General features: G+C 43.6%; 1 protein-coding gene across 1 annotated transcript in view; it reads right to left on the bottom strand.

The window, feature by feature from the left end:
* Positions 1 to 17,218, bottom strand: part of LOC141144066 (uncharacterized) — a 65,087-nt gene that overhangs the window by 24,752 nt on the left and 23,117 nt on the right. Inside the window, exons 5-9 of the mRNA XM_073629425.1 lie at positions 12,818 to 13,005; positions 10,480 to 10,624; positions 8,465 to 8,608; positions 2,794 to 2,979; positions 817 to 885 (exon numbers count right to left, since the gene is read on the bottom strand). Coding sequence (XP_073485526.1) covers positions 817 to 885; positions 2,794 to 2,979; positions 8,465 to 8,608; positions 10,480 to 10,624; positions 12,818 to 13,005 — 732 coding nt within the window. The remainder of the gene's footprint in view (positions 1 to 816; positions 886 to 2,793; positions 2,980 to 8,464; positions 8,609 to 10,479; positions 10,625 to 12,817; positions 13,006 to 17,218) is intronic.

Here is a 17,218-nt window from a genome sequence, read left to right as displayed (position 1 = left end):
TATGCCTTTTGCTTTACAGGGGTAAAAAAAAAAAAAAAAAAAAAAAAAACAATTTCAGCGGGTATACAACCGCTTTAAACACTAAACCTTTTTCTGACATTTGTTGGTTTCAAGTTAAAATCATTTAAAAAAAAAAAATTACTTAGAAACCCCAAATATATATATATATATATATATATATATATATATATATATATTAGCAGAGACCTTAGAGAATAAAATGACGGTCATTGCAATATTTTATGTCACGCTGTATTTGCGCAGCGGTCTTAAAAAATGCAATTTTTTGGGAAAAAATACACTTCAATGAATTTAAAAAAACCTAAACAGTAAAGTTAGCCCCATTTTTTTATGTATAATGTGAAAGATGATGTTATGCCGCGAGAATCATGATCTTTACTCTAGGAAAAAAAAAAAAACCTGTGATGGTCATTTTATCCAGGAGTCGTGCAGCTCTAATAGGAGGGTTTAATTCTGCTTTAAGGCGGTCAGAAGATCGGCCTCTACAGACTCAGCAGTGACTAAAAATGCCTAAAAATGGAGGAGAGCAACTGAGCATGTGCAGAGCAGGGTCAGGCAGTGTATTACTGGATTTTAAACATTATAAACACCTAATATTTACACAGCTACACCGGGCAAAAGGGTCCGGCCTGAAGTCATCCAGAAGGACTTAATTTTCTGACTAAAGTTCCACTTAAAGGACCAATCACATCGGTCTACACTTCAAAGAAGCTTACGCTGTCAGAAAGCTTTGGACTCAAAACAGAAACTCAGAAATACAGGAACAAGAAACAAATGATGGTCCTCCTGACTCACGTTCAGTCGGTCGAAGAGATCATCTTCCGGATCCTTATTCTCCATGAACCGTTTTAGATTCTTAAACACCTGAAACAAAAACAGAGACATGACTTCAATAACATTTCCTTATCTGCTGAAATGAAATCCCAAAGAAGTGTTACCGGACCTGCCCAGTTCTTCCATGCTGGACTACAGAAAACCTCCCTTCTGTTATAGAAATGAGAAAAGGGGGGAGGTGTTCTGTTATTCATCAGAGGATAAACGGGTGGGCAGGACCACAATGCTTTAGATTTCAGTCCATCAGAAGCAAAGTTGTCACCTCACACAGGAAGAAGTCACTGGGCTGCTGGCAGATTACCAGTTTATTTTGTTTGTAGGAGCATCCCTCCCGGACCTCCTCCTGTAGCTTTACTGCGACAATGCAGCCCCGCCCCCCAGCTGTGCTGTCATTCAATGGAGCACAAGCCGATCGGCGGGTCCCGGTCAACGATTTATGGCTGGGACCCGCCGTTCAGCTGAGCGAATGACAGAAGAGAGCCCTGTGTAGGTAAACTGCACACAACAGGGCTCCCTACAGAGAACAACCATGTACCGTTATTTTAGGGATATAAAATGGTTACGTTGTTTAGTGAAAGCAGAACAAATTACACAAAATTACACACAGTTAACCTCTTAATTACCCCGAGATGTTAACCCCTTCCCAGCCAGCGTCATTATATATTCACACTTATCACTGTACTGGTGATGTCCGTATCATTTAGTCAGTTCGATCCCCACCGTTCGTAGTAGAGAGAGAGAGAGAGAGAGAGAGAGAGAGAGAGAAAATATATATGTCCCATCATGCCTCTGCCTCTGGGTGTCATGTTGTGGCTGTCAGAGTCTTGCTATGCCTCATGGGACTTGTAGTTCTGCAACAACTGGAGGTCCGCTAATTGCATATCCCTGGTGTAGGGGATGGTCTGACTGGGTGAAGACAGAGATCCTTGTTCCTGCTTAGCAGGAACACAAAATCTCAATCTTTACCCCTGTCAGATCGCCTTTCTGCCTCTCTGGGGAAACTATCATGGGTGGCTGGCAGACATCGGATCCACCGGACCCTCTAATTGGATCCCCTCCTCCCCCTTTGTCCAATCAATCCAATCACCCCCTAGAATCTATTACACGAAATGACATACAGGTACGTCGTTTTGCGCAACAGAGCCACCCTGCCACAGTACATCTGCGGTAGGCGGTCAGGAAGGGGTTAAAGCGGGGGGTAGGCAACCTCGGCCCTCCAGCTGTGGTGAAACTACAAGTCCCATAAGACATTGCGAGACCCTGACAATCACAGGCATGACTCCTAGAGGCCGAGGCATAATGGGATTTGTAGTGCTGAGGTTACCTACCCCTGTGTTGAAGCCCATTTTCATGCAAATATCAACCCTCTTATCGCTCAAACTGATCACTGTGATAATTTGAACGATCTAATAGAAATATTTGATTCATGAAATTTACCTGATGCCCCAAAAGGGGGGGGGGGGTCGGAGGTGGAATCGATGTACTGCACCCCTTTAGACTGGACATAGACGGTTCCAACCATGTACCGGCAGGCTGAATGTACCAAGTTGATCGATTGAACAACCAGTCCGCCAGATTTTACATGCAATTATCACTAGTGGCTGGTATAGCCAAAGCAATAATCTCTCTTTTTTTTTGTTCCGTCAGGGACGGCTTCCTCCGCCCCGACACCATAAATACACAATGGATTGTCAGGAGGGATTCCTATATAAACTCAGTCTTGGATGGGGAGTCGAGCGGATTCATTTCCTGCAACCCGTTAGTTGCAGGAATGAAATTTGCTTTGTGTATGGCCAGCCTAAGTCTATATGACTTCTGAAAGAATCTGGTTTGCTGAAAATAACTATTCACATTGCATATTTCACAATCTAGCGGCTTATAAAGCAGACATTTGAGTTTGGACGGTGTCCCCCCACCCCCAACAGCATAAGTCCTCACCTCCTTCTCCACAGGAACCTTGTTGTAGTATCTTATAGAGTCTTTTCCCAGGAAGTCGAATTCTACCACGTGCTTCTGACCATCCAGCTCAGGAAACAGTTGAATGTGCTCCACCCGCAGGGAGCAGCAGCCCACGGTGTCGGCCGTCTCGCCCTCTTCCTTCTCATTGCCCGCTCTCAAGGCCAGCTGCCAACCAAGAAACACCCATCAGATGTTAGAAGAAGAAAAGGAGGTTTAACCTTAAACTAAGCAGAGGGTTCTTTACTGTAAGAGCGGCAAGGATGTGGAATTCCCTTCCTCAGGCGGTGGTCTCAGCGGGGAGCATCGATAGTTTCAAGAAACTATTAGATAATCACCTGAACAACCGCAATATACAGGGATATATAATGTAATACTGACATATAATCACACACATGGGTTGGACTTGATGGACTTGTGTCTTTTTTTCAACCTCACCTACCCCGTTTCCCCGAAAATAAGACCTAGTGTGATTGTCGGTGATGGCTGCAATATAAGCCCTACCCCCTCCAATAAGCCCTAGTTAAAGCCCTTGTAGGTCTTATTTTCAGGGTAGGGCTTATTTTCGGGGAAACAGTGTAGGGCTTATTTGGGGGGTAGGGCTTATATTGCAGCCATCACTGACAATCACGCTAGGTCTTATTTTCAGGGAAACAGGGTACTATGTAACTATGTGGTGTACTCAGCCCTGTAACTGTTCCATCTGCCTGAAAACCTACAACCTGTGCCCAGCGTACATTGCGACTCTCCTGAAGGCCTCGTCCCCTACATTTCCCTTCATTCCAGTGATGTACCCTACATCAGTATCTTCTGCATTCCACACGTCCAGATCCTTGTGTCCTTGACGCTATACCGGCCTCCAACCCTTAAAGCCGTATTCTATCCAAAACCAAACATTATATTGCAGCTTACTAATTCTTAGATCTGTTGACCTCATTCATTTTCTTTCCTTTATTTTCACCTGGTGATCTGGTGCATCTGTTTTTCAACAGTACAAGCTCTCCAGCAGATGAAGCAGTTAGAAGGATGAGACAAACCATTTACTACCGATAAGGGTGCTTACAATGATCAGCTTTTACTCATGTAAAACCTTTATACCAAAACAAACGAAAAAAAAAAAAAGATTGCTGTAATGGCTTATAAAAGTGTGGGCTTGAGTTTGTCTTCAATTTGTTAGTGTATCTAAATCTGCTAGTGCATCTAGCACCCCAAACCCCAGATTAACAATGCTGCTGTCCAAAAGGTTTCTCGGTTTGTCCTTTATACAGAGTGGGGGCGCTCTAATACAGGAGGCGTGTTACTGGTCAGATCACCAGGTGAAAATAGGAAGAAAGCCTAAAAAAAAAAAAAAGTACACTGCTGCCTTATACACACAATGTTCTGGCTCTCTGTCCCCTTCCCCCCGGATCACACTGCTGCCTTATACACACATGTTCTGGCTCTCTGTCCCCTTCCCCCCAGATCACACTGCTGCCTTATACACACAATGCTCCCATTCTCTGCCCCCCTACCCCTGACCACACTGCTGCCTTATACACACATAAAGCTCTGCCTCTCCCCCCTGAATCACACTGCTGCCTTTATACACACAATGCTCTAAGCTCTCTGCCCCCCTCCTGCTGATCACACTGCTGCCTTATACACACAATGCTCCCATTCTCTGCCCCCCTAACCCTGACCACACTGCTGCCTTATACACACATAAAGCTCTGCCTCTCCCCCCTGAATCACACTGCTGCCTTTATACACACAATGCTCTGGCTCTCTGCCCCCCTCCTGCTGATCACACTGCTGCCTTATACACACAATGCTCCCATTCTTGCCCCCCTACCCCTGACCACACTGCTGCCTTATACACACAATGCACTTGCTCTCTGCCCCCCTACCCCTGATCACACTGCTGCCTTATACACACAATGCACTTGCTCTCTGCCCCCCTACCCCTGATCACACTGCTGCCTTATACACACAATGCTCCCATCTCTGCCCCCCCTACCCCCCTGACCACACTGCTGCCTTATACACACACATAAAGCTCTGCCTCTCCCCCCCCTGAATCACACTGCTGCCCTTTATACACACAATGCTCTGGCTCTCTGCCCCCCCTCCCTGCTGATCACACTGCTGCCTTATACACACAATGCACTTGCTCTCTGCCCCCCTACCCCTGATCACACCTGCTGCCTTATACAGACAATGCTCCCGCTCTCTGCTCCCCTCCCTCCAGATCACGCTGCTGCCTTATACACACAATGTGCTTGAGCTCTGTGCTCCCTCCCACTGTCTGATCAGGGCTCCATTGGAAGTCTCCACCTCCCACTCTCTGCGCTACTCCCGGCGCCTCCCTCTGAGTTTACAGGAGCCAGAACTACAAAGAAAGCATCTGGTATCAATGCGCACTGACAGTATTGAAACATTGAGCAGTATAAATCCCCATAATGTTGATTGGTGGCTGATCCCCTGGGGACCACCAACATTTTTTCGTGGATCATCAGTGGTCCATGGGCCAATGGTTGGTGACCGTTGCACCAGAGAACAAATGACTTCAACACTCTTGAAAGTGTACAATACAGAAGACAATGATAGGGGCTGCAGCACTGGCAGGGTGGGTAGAAGGCACGGGCTACTGGAGAGCTGTAATATCTCTACTATTACAGGGACCTGGTGGTTTCATCTCATTAAAGGCCTGCCAGGGTCCCTTTAGTGTATCTTCAACCAAAACTTGTATGGACAGAGTAGGCAAGGATCAGAACCCCTGACAGTTATTTACTTTTCTGCCGTCTGTCTGCTGGGAGATTCATCCTATTTGTACTGCGTGGACGGGAAATGCAAAACTTTATAGGTGTCACAGGTGAGGGGAAATCTTCCAATGGGGTCACCCAGTGCAGCGACAACTGTCTAAGAATGAGTTTCCATTCCTTTGGAAAAGTGAATGGGATTCCCCCTAATAGAACACAGGAAACAAAAAAAAACTAGAAGAAAAAAAGCTTGGCTACAGATACGCTTTAAAAGAATATGTAAGCCCAGCATTTCATATTCCTGATATGTGGCCTGCTGTACCCATGTACTTGTATGAGAAAGTCTCCTGTTCTTTGTATTGCTTCCTTTATGTGAAATTCCCTGATGTTCCTGCCAGTCTGCTCTCCTTTGAAAACTGACCACACTAAGCAGGAGAGCACAGTGTGGTCAGTTCTCCACCAGAACTCAGCCTGCTCTCTCCAATGAATAGACTTGCCCTGACAACCCTCAATCCTGCACAGCTCTTCACCGGGAAGATCGGTGTACTGCTGCTTCTCCGCCCCCCCCAGCACTTATGCAGCTGAGAACAGAGGGAATGTGATCACTTATAAAAAGGGGGAAAAAGGTATTTATGCTGCATTTTTTTTTTTATATCTATACACAAATGTTTTGCCTTTTATTTCTATTTTAACCCCTTTGCACTGGCGCCTCCTGGCCCTACATAGGATTCCAGATGCTGGGAGGTGGGGCGAGGTTTAATATCGTTTAACCGTCGTGATTGGCTGTCACGGCAGTTTTGCGATCGGGAGCTTTTTCCGTTAGCCGCTGGTAACTGTGCCAGGAAGTGTGCGCTCTCTGCGCAGCTGTGTCCGCTAATTGGTACGCAAACATGCGGCCTCCCTCCGAGAGGCTACATATTTGTATACCATTGATGCCTAGGGGCTAAACTGAATGGTTTACTTTACAAGGTGATCGTTTACAATCACTTTAATCCTCCCAGCACCCTATATAAAGCCCCAAATTGTCACATAGCATTTCCAGTTTTGGAAAATCGAATTTCTTGTTATTTCTGAAGCTGCCCTAGGCAACTGTTCAACTTATTTGTGCATCGGAAATGAGGTGAAAATGATGTCAATTTCCTAAAAGTGGCATAATCGGTCTTTGTTTTTCTTTTTATATTTTTTTCTTTTTTTTTTTTTAGCGTACTTATGAAATTACAACTTTGCATCTCACATTTTCCTAAACTGGGGGAGCCTTTCAGCACAGTGGCTAAGTGATTAGCCCTTCTGCCTGACAGCACTATGGACGTCGGTTCGAATCCCAACCCACGACACTACTTGATTGGAGTTCTTCTCCCTGTGCTTGTGTGGGTTTCCCTCCAGGAACTCCGGCTTCTTCTCGCACGCCAAAAGACATGCTGGTAGGTTAATTGGTTGCTGTATAGAAATGGCCCTAGTATGTGTACATATGAATGAGAGTTAGGGAACTTAGATTGTAAGCTCCTTGAGGGCAGGGACTGATACGAATGCACAATATTCTATATTTAACGGCGTATAACACGCACTTTTCCCCCTTAAAATCAGGGGGAAATTGTGTGTGCGTGTTATACGCGGATATATGGCTGCCTCGGAGGGAACGAGCACCGCCGAAATAGAAAGACGCAAACTTCTATGTACTCGGCTCGCAGTCACGCCCCAGTCCCGCCTCCTAGCATTGACATCCCGCCATTGGAGCAGTGTAAAGTCCATCATGGGAGCCGGGCCAAAGGGTGGGACTGGGCGTGACTGCGAGCCGAGCCGAGTACACAGGAGATCCGGCTCTGTATATTCCGGCTATAACAAGGCTGCAATGGGCAATGATCAGGCTGCAACGATGGGCAAGGCTGCAGATGGGCACCAATCAGGCTTCAATGATGGGTGTAGTGTTTGTGCAGAATCACTGTGACCCTTTAACCCCTTTCTCCTGATGCATGCTGGGGGAGGGGCTGTACCAGGAAGTCTGTCACGAGTGTGTGTGGGACTGGAAGCAGCTGCATGATACTTAGAGGGAGACCTGTTGTATTATGACTCCTCCATGTAAGATTGTACATCACTTGCTGAGTAATAAACCCTTTCCTGGTTAAGAAGTGCATCCAGCCTGTGTTTAACTTGATGAGTGGATACTGGCAGCATTGCGAGCAACACCCTGAAAGACCCCGTGTCGAAGGGACATAACAATGGGCAAGGCTGCAGATGGGCACTGATGAGGCTTCAATGATGGGCAACGGCCCTTATTTTGCTTCAAAATTATTTATAATGGAAGTTTTTTCCTGAAAATAATGCCCTCTGAAAATTAAGGTGTGTTTTACACGCCAATACGATATAGATATATATATGAGAGAGAGAGAGAGAGAGAGAGATATAAAGAGCTACGTAAATTGTTGGCACTATACAATTATCTGTAATAAATAAAAACAAATGACAGAATACAGTGAAGTGCAGAAAATAAAAATCAATATTTTAGCACAGTGGTCTCAAAACTGCGGCCCGGGGGCCAGGATGTGGCCCTTTGCTAGGTTTTATCTGGCCCTTGGGGCACTATTCCACTGACACCATCGATGGGGCACAATTCTTCTATTGATACCAACAACGGGGCACTAACTCTCCCATTAAAACCAATGATGGGGCACTATTCCTCCCACTGACACCACCAAAAGGGCACTATGCTTTCATTGATACCAACAATGGGGCACTATTCCTCCCATTAAAACCAATGATGGGGCACTTTCTACTCCCACTGGCCACAGCCTGCCCCCCCCCCCCCCCCCCAAAGCCTGAGGGACTGTAAACTCGCCCTTTGCTTAGAAAGTTTGGAGACCCCTGGTTTAGCAGAAGGAATGAAATCCAATACCTATATTGGCCGGCCGTTTCCATACCTTATCAATGAAGTACAGAGCCACAGCTATCTGTCTCTTTTTCATCTCACGGGATTTCCAATCTGCTCGATACTGAGATCGGATGTGACCTACCACATCTTTCAGGCGCCGGGCGGTCTCATATTTCTGCCAGTCCTTTTCCCCCTGAATTACAAAGGGTACAAAACACAGTTAAAGACAAACTCCAGTCCAAGTAAGTTTATAAATATATATTATAATGGCAAAGCTGTTTAACCTCTTAAGGACCAGCCCCACATACATACACTGCGGCAGGGCAGCCCTTAAGTGCAAAATCACAAACCTGTACGCAATTCCGTTCTTCGGCTCCAGGGCGCGCACCACCGGAGCCCCGCTCCCGCTGTGATTGGACACAGAGGGAGCCAATCAGCGGGACTAGCGGACCTGATGTTCTCTGGAAATCCGGCGATCGTTCTGAGAGAGGCAGAACGGCAGTCTGCCTATGTAAACAAGGCAGATCGTCGTTCTGCTAGTAAGACAGAGATCCTGTGTTTCTGCTAAGCAAGAACACAGATCTGTGTCTTTCTGTAGATAAACCATCCCCCACACAGTAAGAAAGCACTCCAAGGGAACACAGTTAACCCTTTGATCACCCCAGATGTTAACCCCTTCCCAGCCAATGTCATTAGTACAGTAACAGTGCATTTCTTTTTTTTTTTTAGCACTGATCACTGTATTAGTGTCACTGGTCCCCAAAAAGTGTCAGATTTGTCCGCCGCAATGTCGCAGTCCCCCTCGGAATCACTGCCATTACTAGGTAAAAAAAAAAAAGTCAATATATCCCATAGTTTGTAGACGCTATAACTTTTGCGCAAACCAACATATGCTTGTTGGTGTTCTTTTTTTTTATACCAAAAGCATGTAGAATACATATTGGCCTAAAATGATGAAGAAATTAGATTTTTTTACACTTTTTTAATTGGATGTGTTTTATAGCAGAAAGTAAAAAACATGGTTTGCTTTTTTTTCCAAAATTGTCGCTCTTTTTTGTTTATAGCGGAAAAGATAAAAACCGCAAAGGTGATCAAATAACACCAAAAAAAAAGCTCTATTTGTGGCAAAAAAAGTACTTACATTTTGGGTACAGTCGCACGACCGCGCAATTGAGAGTTTAAGTAACGCAGTGCTGTATCACAATAAAATGGTCAGGAAGGGGGGGGGGGGGTACACCTTCCGGAGCTGAAGTGGTTAAATTTCTCCTTAACCGCTTCCGGACTGCCCACTGCATATATATACTGCGGCAGGGCGGCCCGGCTGTGCAAAATCATGTACCTGTATGTGATTTTGTGCCCATGAGCGGTGTAGGGGGCACGCGTGCGCTGCCGGAGGTGAGGTGGTTACATTTCTCCTTAAAAGATAAGTTCACCTTTGTAAAAAAAATAAATAAATAAAAAAATACACATCTTTTTGCAGGTAAATTGCAACTACAAGTTCACAGCGGCAGAGGCTGTTGGTTTTTGTAGTTCTCCCCTCTGCGAACGAATGACGCAGCCGGGGTGGGCGGAGCCATAAATTGTGAGCCATTTCTGGGGGGGAAAAGATCCCCGGGCTCGCTGTCACTAGAAGTGGCAAGTCAGGGGTCTCAGCCATAAATCATTGGACCTGATGACAAAATCACGCTGCGTCCAAGCACAGCGTGGGTCATTAGGAGACGCACGTTCCAAACACGGAAGAAAGCTGGCGAATATATTTACGTTGCTGAGTCTGTAGCTGCCACAAATCTACAATGACTGAGCGCCACGTAGATAAATATGGAATAAACTGCGATAGACGCCAATTATTAATTTTCATGTTATTTCAAAGAAAACTGGGGGGGGGGGGGGTCCTTTTTTGTGCAAGGGAAATTTAAGTTCTGTAATTTTGGTTCCAGGGACATGCAGTCAGTGAACTGAGCTACTGATGAAGGTTTTGGGGTTTTATTAGCTGCGTTGTAGATTGTTGGAACGATTGTGTATGGCGATCTAGATCAGTGTGTTACCCACTTGCTTTTTTCTCACCTTGAGTTTTGAGCTTGGGTTCAGCATGATGTACTTAATGGCACCCTGGATATTTTCTGTCCATGAAGCCAGCCAGGTGACGGTGTTATCAAAGCGCACTTCCTTCCACTTGCTGCCAGGAGGGGGCTCAGGAATCTTCGCGTCTCTGAGAAGAAAAATAATTTTACCAATCGATTAATTATATCCGACTCTGGAAACTGTAAAAACGAACCTGAGAGGTGAAAGTAGACACAAGACAGCACCTTGTTCTAGACCAGGGATATGCAATTAGCGGACCTCCAGCTGTTGTAGAACTACAAGTCCCATGAGGCATAGCAAGACTGACAGCCACAAGCCATGACACCCAGAGGCAGAGGAATGATGGGACTTGTAGTTTTCCAACAACTGGAGGACCACTAATTCCATATCCCTGATCTAGAGTATATCCCATAGTTTGTAGACGTTCTATAGGTATAACGTTCGCGCAAACCAATCAATATAGACTTAGAGCCCTTTCACACTGGGGAGCCTTGCAGGCACTACAGCGCCTGCAAATTGCCCTGGGAGAGCCGCTGCTGTGTCTCCAATGTGGAAGCCCCCGAGAGCTTTCACACTGGAGCGGTGCACTGGCAGGACGCTAAAAATAGTCCTGCTAGCAGCATCTTTGGATCGGTGTATACACCGCTCCTGCCCACTGAAATGAATGGGCAGCGCGGCTATACCGCCGGCATAGCCGCGCTTTGCGGTGGTTTTTTACCCATTCTCCGCAGCTAGCAGGGGTAAAAGCGCCCCGCTAGCGGCAGAATAGCATCGCAAAATTGACGGTAAAGCGCCGCTAAAAATAACGGCACTTTACCGCCGACGCGCCCACCGCCCCAGTGTGAAAGGGGCCTTATTGGGATTTTTTTTTTACCAAAAATATGTAGCAGAATACACATTGGTTTAAATTTATGAAGATTATTTTTTGTTTTTTTCAAACTTGTCGGTCATTTTTCGTTTATAGCACAAAATATAAAAACCCTGGTAGTGATCAAATACCCCCCCCCCCCCCCCCCCCCCCAAAAAAAAGCTCTATTTGTGTGAGAAAAAAAAAAAGATCTATATTTAATTTGGGTACAGTGTTGCATGACCATAATATTGTCACTTTAACCACTTCAGCCCTGGAAGGATTTACCCCCCTTAATGACCAGGCCATTTGTTGCGACACGGCACTGCATTATTTTAACTGACAATTGCGCGGTCGTGTGATGTTGCACCCAAACAAAATGAACGTCCTTCCCCCCCCCCCCCCCCCCCCCCCCACAAATAGAGCTTTCTTTTGGTGGTATTTGATCACCTCTGCTTTTTTAATTTTTCTGCGCTATAAACAAAAAAAGACCGACGATTTAAAAAAAAATATATATATAAATATAAATATATATATATATATATATATTTTTTTTTTACTTTCTGATATAAAATGTATAAAAAAAAAAAAAAAAAAAAAAAATGTCTTCATTAATTTAGGCCAATATGTTTTCTACATATTTTTGGTTAAAAAAAATCCCAATAAGTGTTATGATTGGTTGGCGCAAAACTTATAGCGTCTACAAACTATTTTTATAATTGTTTTTACTAGTAATGGCGGCGATCTGTGATTTTTAGCAGGACTGCGACATTGCGGCGGACAAAACTGACACTAAGTGAGACTTTTTGGGGACCAGTGACACCAATACAGTGATCAGTGCTAAAAAAAAATAAAAATAAAAAAAAAAGCACTAATCACTGTACTAATGACACTGGCAGGGAAGGGGTTAACATCAGGGGCGATCAAAGGGTTTTTTTTTTTTTTTTCACAAGAAAAAAGGGTTAACTTTTTTCCCTGCAAGCGTTTTCTGTGTGGGGGATGGATTGACAGGAAAAACACAGAGATTGCTGGTCCTGATTGCTAGGAACAGAAGATCTCCACGTTCTCCCCTGTCAGAATGGGGATCTGTCTGTTTACATAGGCAGATCCCCGTTCTGCCTCTCTGTTGGGCGATCGCAGGTGGCGGCGGACATTGGGTCTGCCAGACCCACGGATTGGCTCACCCGCTGTGCAGCGGGCGCGCGCCCACAGTATCTAGTGCATGAAGCAACGTTCAGGTTGGTTGTTTCACGCAGTATATATACAGTGGGCGGTCTTTAAGTGGTTAAAGTACTGCAGTGCCAACAAGCAAAAAATGGCCTGGTCATGAAGGGGGGCAAATCTCCTGGAGCTGAAGTGGTTATGGCAGGCGATGGTCTCACTTGTCAGCATTGCTGTGCTTTATAGATTTGTGTGTCCTATGGGAACTGATTGGCATAGGATAAAAGCAGAATATGGGGAGAGCTCACTCACTTGCTGCAGTTTATAATGACGTCCTGTGGCCTTATTCTCATTTTTAACATTCCCATTTTGGGGTGGTCTCCTCGGCCACGGAACAGACCTGGTGGTTCAGTTTTAAAGTTGCCAATTTTTTCCCGATGCCCGTCCAGTATGCAGTAACCGTATTCTTCCTGAAGCTTGCTGGCCTCCTCCTTCAATTTCTAATGTGCAAAAAAAAAAAGGAAACACAAACTTACTGTGTTATAATGGTATATTCCTACAGTGAATGCGCTGTGTATATATATATATATATATATATATATGTATGTGTGTGTGTGTGTGTGCATATATATATATATATATATATATACACACACACATATATACACACACGTATATATATATATATGTATGTGTGTGTGTGTGTGTGTGTGTGTGTGTGTGTGTGTGCGTGCGTGCATATATATATATATATACACACACACACACATATATACACACACACACACACACACGTATATATATATATATATATATATACACACACACACACATATATACACACACACACACACACACACACGTATATATATATATATATATATACACACACACACACACACATACATACATACATATATACACACACATATATATAAATAAAATACACACACCCCAATCAGCCATACCTATGACCCCCCAATATTGAGTAGCTCCCCTTTTTTGCTGCCAGAACATCCCTGACCCAGAGTGTCATGGACTCCACTAGACCTCTGACGGTATGCCGTGGTATGTGGCACCCAATAACAGAATATTTAAGTCCTGTAAGTCGTGAGTTGGGGCCTCCAAGTATTGGACTTATTTTTCCAGCACATCCTACAGACGCTCGATTGGACTGAGATGTGGAGAAATTGGGGAGCCAAAGTCAACACCTCAAACTCATTGCTGAGTTCCACAAACCATTCTTCAACCATCTTCACCACTGCAATCAGGGAATACAGTTTCCATGACGGGGTGCACTCGGTCAGTAACAATGGTTAGGTAGGTGGTACGGTGTCATAATAACATCCAACATGGAAATCACAGGAGCCAAGGTTTCCCAGGAGAACATTGCCCCCGCCAGCTTGTCTTCTTCCTCACCACACCTCGGTGCCACCTCTTCCCCAGGTAAGTGACACGCCCGGCCATCCAAATGGTGTATAAGAGAAACGTGATTTATCAGACCAGCCACCTTCTTCCTTCGCTCTGTGGTGCTGTTCTGGTGCCCACGACTTTCAGATGTCATTGTAACAAGATATTTACTTAACCCATCTGTGATCATAAAAATTATGGCTGACCGATTGGAGGGTATGGGCTTCGGGACAATGAACGGGTTTGAATAAAATTCTTTCAAAAAGGTGTCCCCCAGAGATACTGGAATGGCTACCCTCCGGGACAAGAGATGCTTCACGGGGATTCTGCAAATCTGACAGATCTTCAACAGATTTTAGTTGCTTTTAACCACTTGCTGACCAGGACTTTTCTGGCACTTTTTGTTTAGAAGTTTAAATCAGTCATTTTGCTAGAAAATTACTTATAACTCACAAACAATATAATTTAAAAAAATGATAGATATATCTAGATCTATCTATCCATCTATATATATCTCTCTATATTAGAGCTGAACGATTCCGGCCAAAATGAGAATCACATTTTTTTTTGCTTTAGAATAAAAAGATCACAAATCTTTCACATTATACAAATTGGGCTAACTATATTGGTTAGTTTTTTTTTTTCTTAATTCATTAAAAGTGTAATTTTTTCCCAAAAAATTGCATTTGAACAACTGCTGCGCAAATACAGTGTGACATAAAATATTGAAACAACCACCATTTTATTCTCTAGAAGTAGAAGAACAACAATGGCGCCACTCTAAGTGCAGTATTAAAACAAATTTAATGAGTCATAAAAACAGGTACTCACAAAAGTCTTATTAACCCCAGATGTCTCCATAAAGAGGACCTGTCATGCCCTATTTCTATTACAAGGGATGTTTACAATTCTTGTAAGAGGAATAAAAGTGATTAAAAAAAACAAATTAAAGGGACCGTGTAAAAATAAAATAAAAAAAAAAAATTAAAGCTCCTATGTCCCCTCGTGCTTGCACACCAAAGTGAATGCATATGTAGGTTGCACTGGTGTGGCATAAAAAAATTGCAATGGCCGCCATTTTATTCTTTCGGGTCTCTTCTAAAATATATATATATATATATATATATATATATATATATATATATATATATATATATATATATATAACTTATTAGAGCTGCATGATTAATCGTTAAGAATCGTTATCGCGATTTTTTTTTTTTTTTTTTTTTTCCTGTTGCGATCTTGACAAAGTATTTCCAGGGGTTTGTTCCGGTCACGTCCTCAGATGTTGTTCCGCTCGGAGACGGGATGTGCTGCTGTATGGGCGGCAGATCCGGCTGCTGGAACGCACTGTGTGTGACGTGTGGCCTATTCGTCACCCCTGCATAGACCCGGAAGTGCCTTCGTTCCCACAGATCCACACGTCACACACAGTGCGTTCCAGCAGCCGGATCTGCCGCCCATACAGCAGCACATCCCGTCTCCGAGCGGAACAACATCTGAGGACGTGACCGGAACAAACCCCTGGGACACCTGGCATTTCCTGCCCAGCACTTACATGCCTGAATACTTGTACTTTTGTGAGTACCTGTTTTTATGACTCATTAAATTTGTTTTAATACTGCACTTAGAGTGGCGCCATTGTTGTTCTTCTACTTCTACAGTTCGCAGAGGATTGCTTCTTCTTTAACAACAGGGCTGCCTTCTACAATTGCTTTTAATGGACTTTAATTCAGTTTTATATTGGACAGCAACATCCTACAGTTGCTGATGTTTAAAACACCGTTTATATTTACCATTTCAGATTGTCATTTTATGTTATAAGTTATACAGCACCCAATCACCCCATCCACTGTTCACAAGTAGACCTATCACTGCTGTCTGACCATATTGAATATAGCGCTCACATCCACATATTTTATTCTCTAGGGTCTCTACAAAAAAAATATATATATATAAAGTTTGGGGGTTGTATGTAATTTTCTAGCAAAAAAAAAAAAAAAAAAAAATTTTAACTTGAAATCAACAAATATCAGAAAAAGGTTTAGTGTTCAAGAGGTTAAACTTCCCTTGTTTACACACCAAAGTGTATTCCTTTGACGTAAAGGACAAATCGGTACAATGTTTATACTTAAGTTCCACTGCTAAAGAATGTTGTGATTGTGGGCAGACTGCCCGTTTTTTTCCTTTTCCTTTCTTTTGATGGCTGTCCGCTTTAGCAGAGCAGAGAGGATTCTCTGCATAGAAAGAATCTGGAAATACTTTGTCAAGATCGCAACAGGAAAAAAAAAAAAAAAAAAAAAATCGCGATAACGATTCTTAACGATTAATCATGCAGCTCTAATAAGTTATATATATATATATATATATATATATATATATATATATATATATATATATATATATATATATATATTTTAGAAGAGACCCGAAAGAATAAAATGGCGGCCATTGCAATTTTTTTATGCCACACCAGTGCAACCTACATATGCATTCACTTTGGTGTGCAAGCACGAGGGGACATAGGAGCTTTAATTTTTTTTTTTTTATTTTATTTTTACACGGTCCCTTTAATTTGTTTTTTTTAATCACTTTTATTCCTCTTACAAGAATTGTAAACATCCCTTGTAATAGAAATAGGGCATGACAGGTCCTCTTTATGGAGACATCTGGGGTTAATAAGACCCCAGATATCTCCTCTACCCTGGAAAGCATGAGATAAACCATTGATCTCTGCTTTCCAGGGGAAAAAAAAAAAAAAATGGCAGCGTTTACATCTGTCAGAGCCGGAAGTGACGTCATGACATCGCTTCCAGCCTCCGAGGATCATAGAGATGGCTGGGGACCATCTGATGCATGGCCAGCTCTATAATAATCCGGCACTGCCGCCGGATTGGGTCTCTGGCTTCCCAAATGCATTGAAGATCGACGAGGGAGGTGGGGGCTCAGGCTGGTACGTTGGTACTTTGACGCTAAATACCGGAGTTATGGCAGCAGCAACCCAAAAAAAAAAACCACAAACTTTTTTTTTTCAAAGTAAAATAAATAAATGAATCATTTTTTAAAGTGCCCCGTCCCACCGAGCTCACGCGCAGAAGTGAACGCATACGTGAGTAGCGCCGTATATGAAAACGGTGTTCAAACCACATGTGAGGCATCACCGCGATCGTTAGAGCGAGAGCAATAATTCTAGCACTAGACCTCAGTAACTCAAAACTGGTAACCTGTAGACATTTTTAAACATCGCCCTATGGAGATTAAGGGTAAAAGTTTGTCGCCATTCAATGAGCGGGGCGCAAT

This window comes from Aquarana catesbeiana, linkage group LG05, assembly GCF_042186555.1.
Source record: "Aquarana catesbeiana isolate 2022-GZ linkage group LG05, ASM4218655v1, whole genome shotgun sequence".
Lineage (NCBI taxonomy): Eukaryota > Metazoa > Chordata > Amphibia > Anura > Ranidae > Aquarana > Aquarana catesbeiana.
This window is presented reverse-complemented; position numbering and strand designations above follow the sequence as displayed.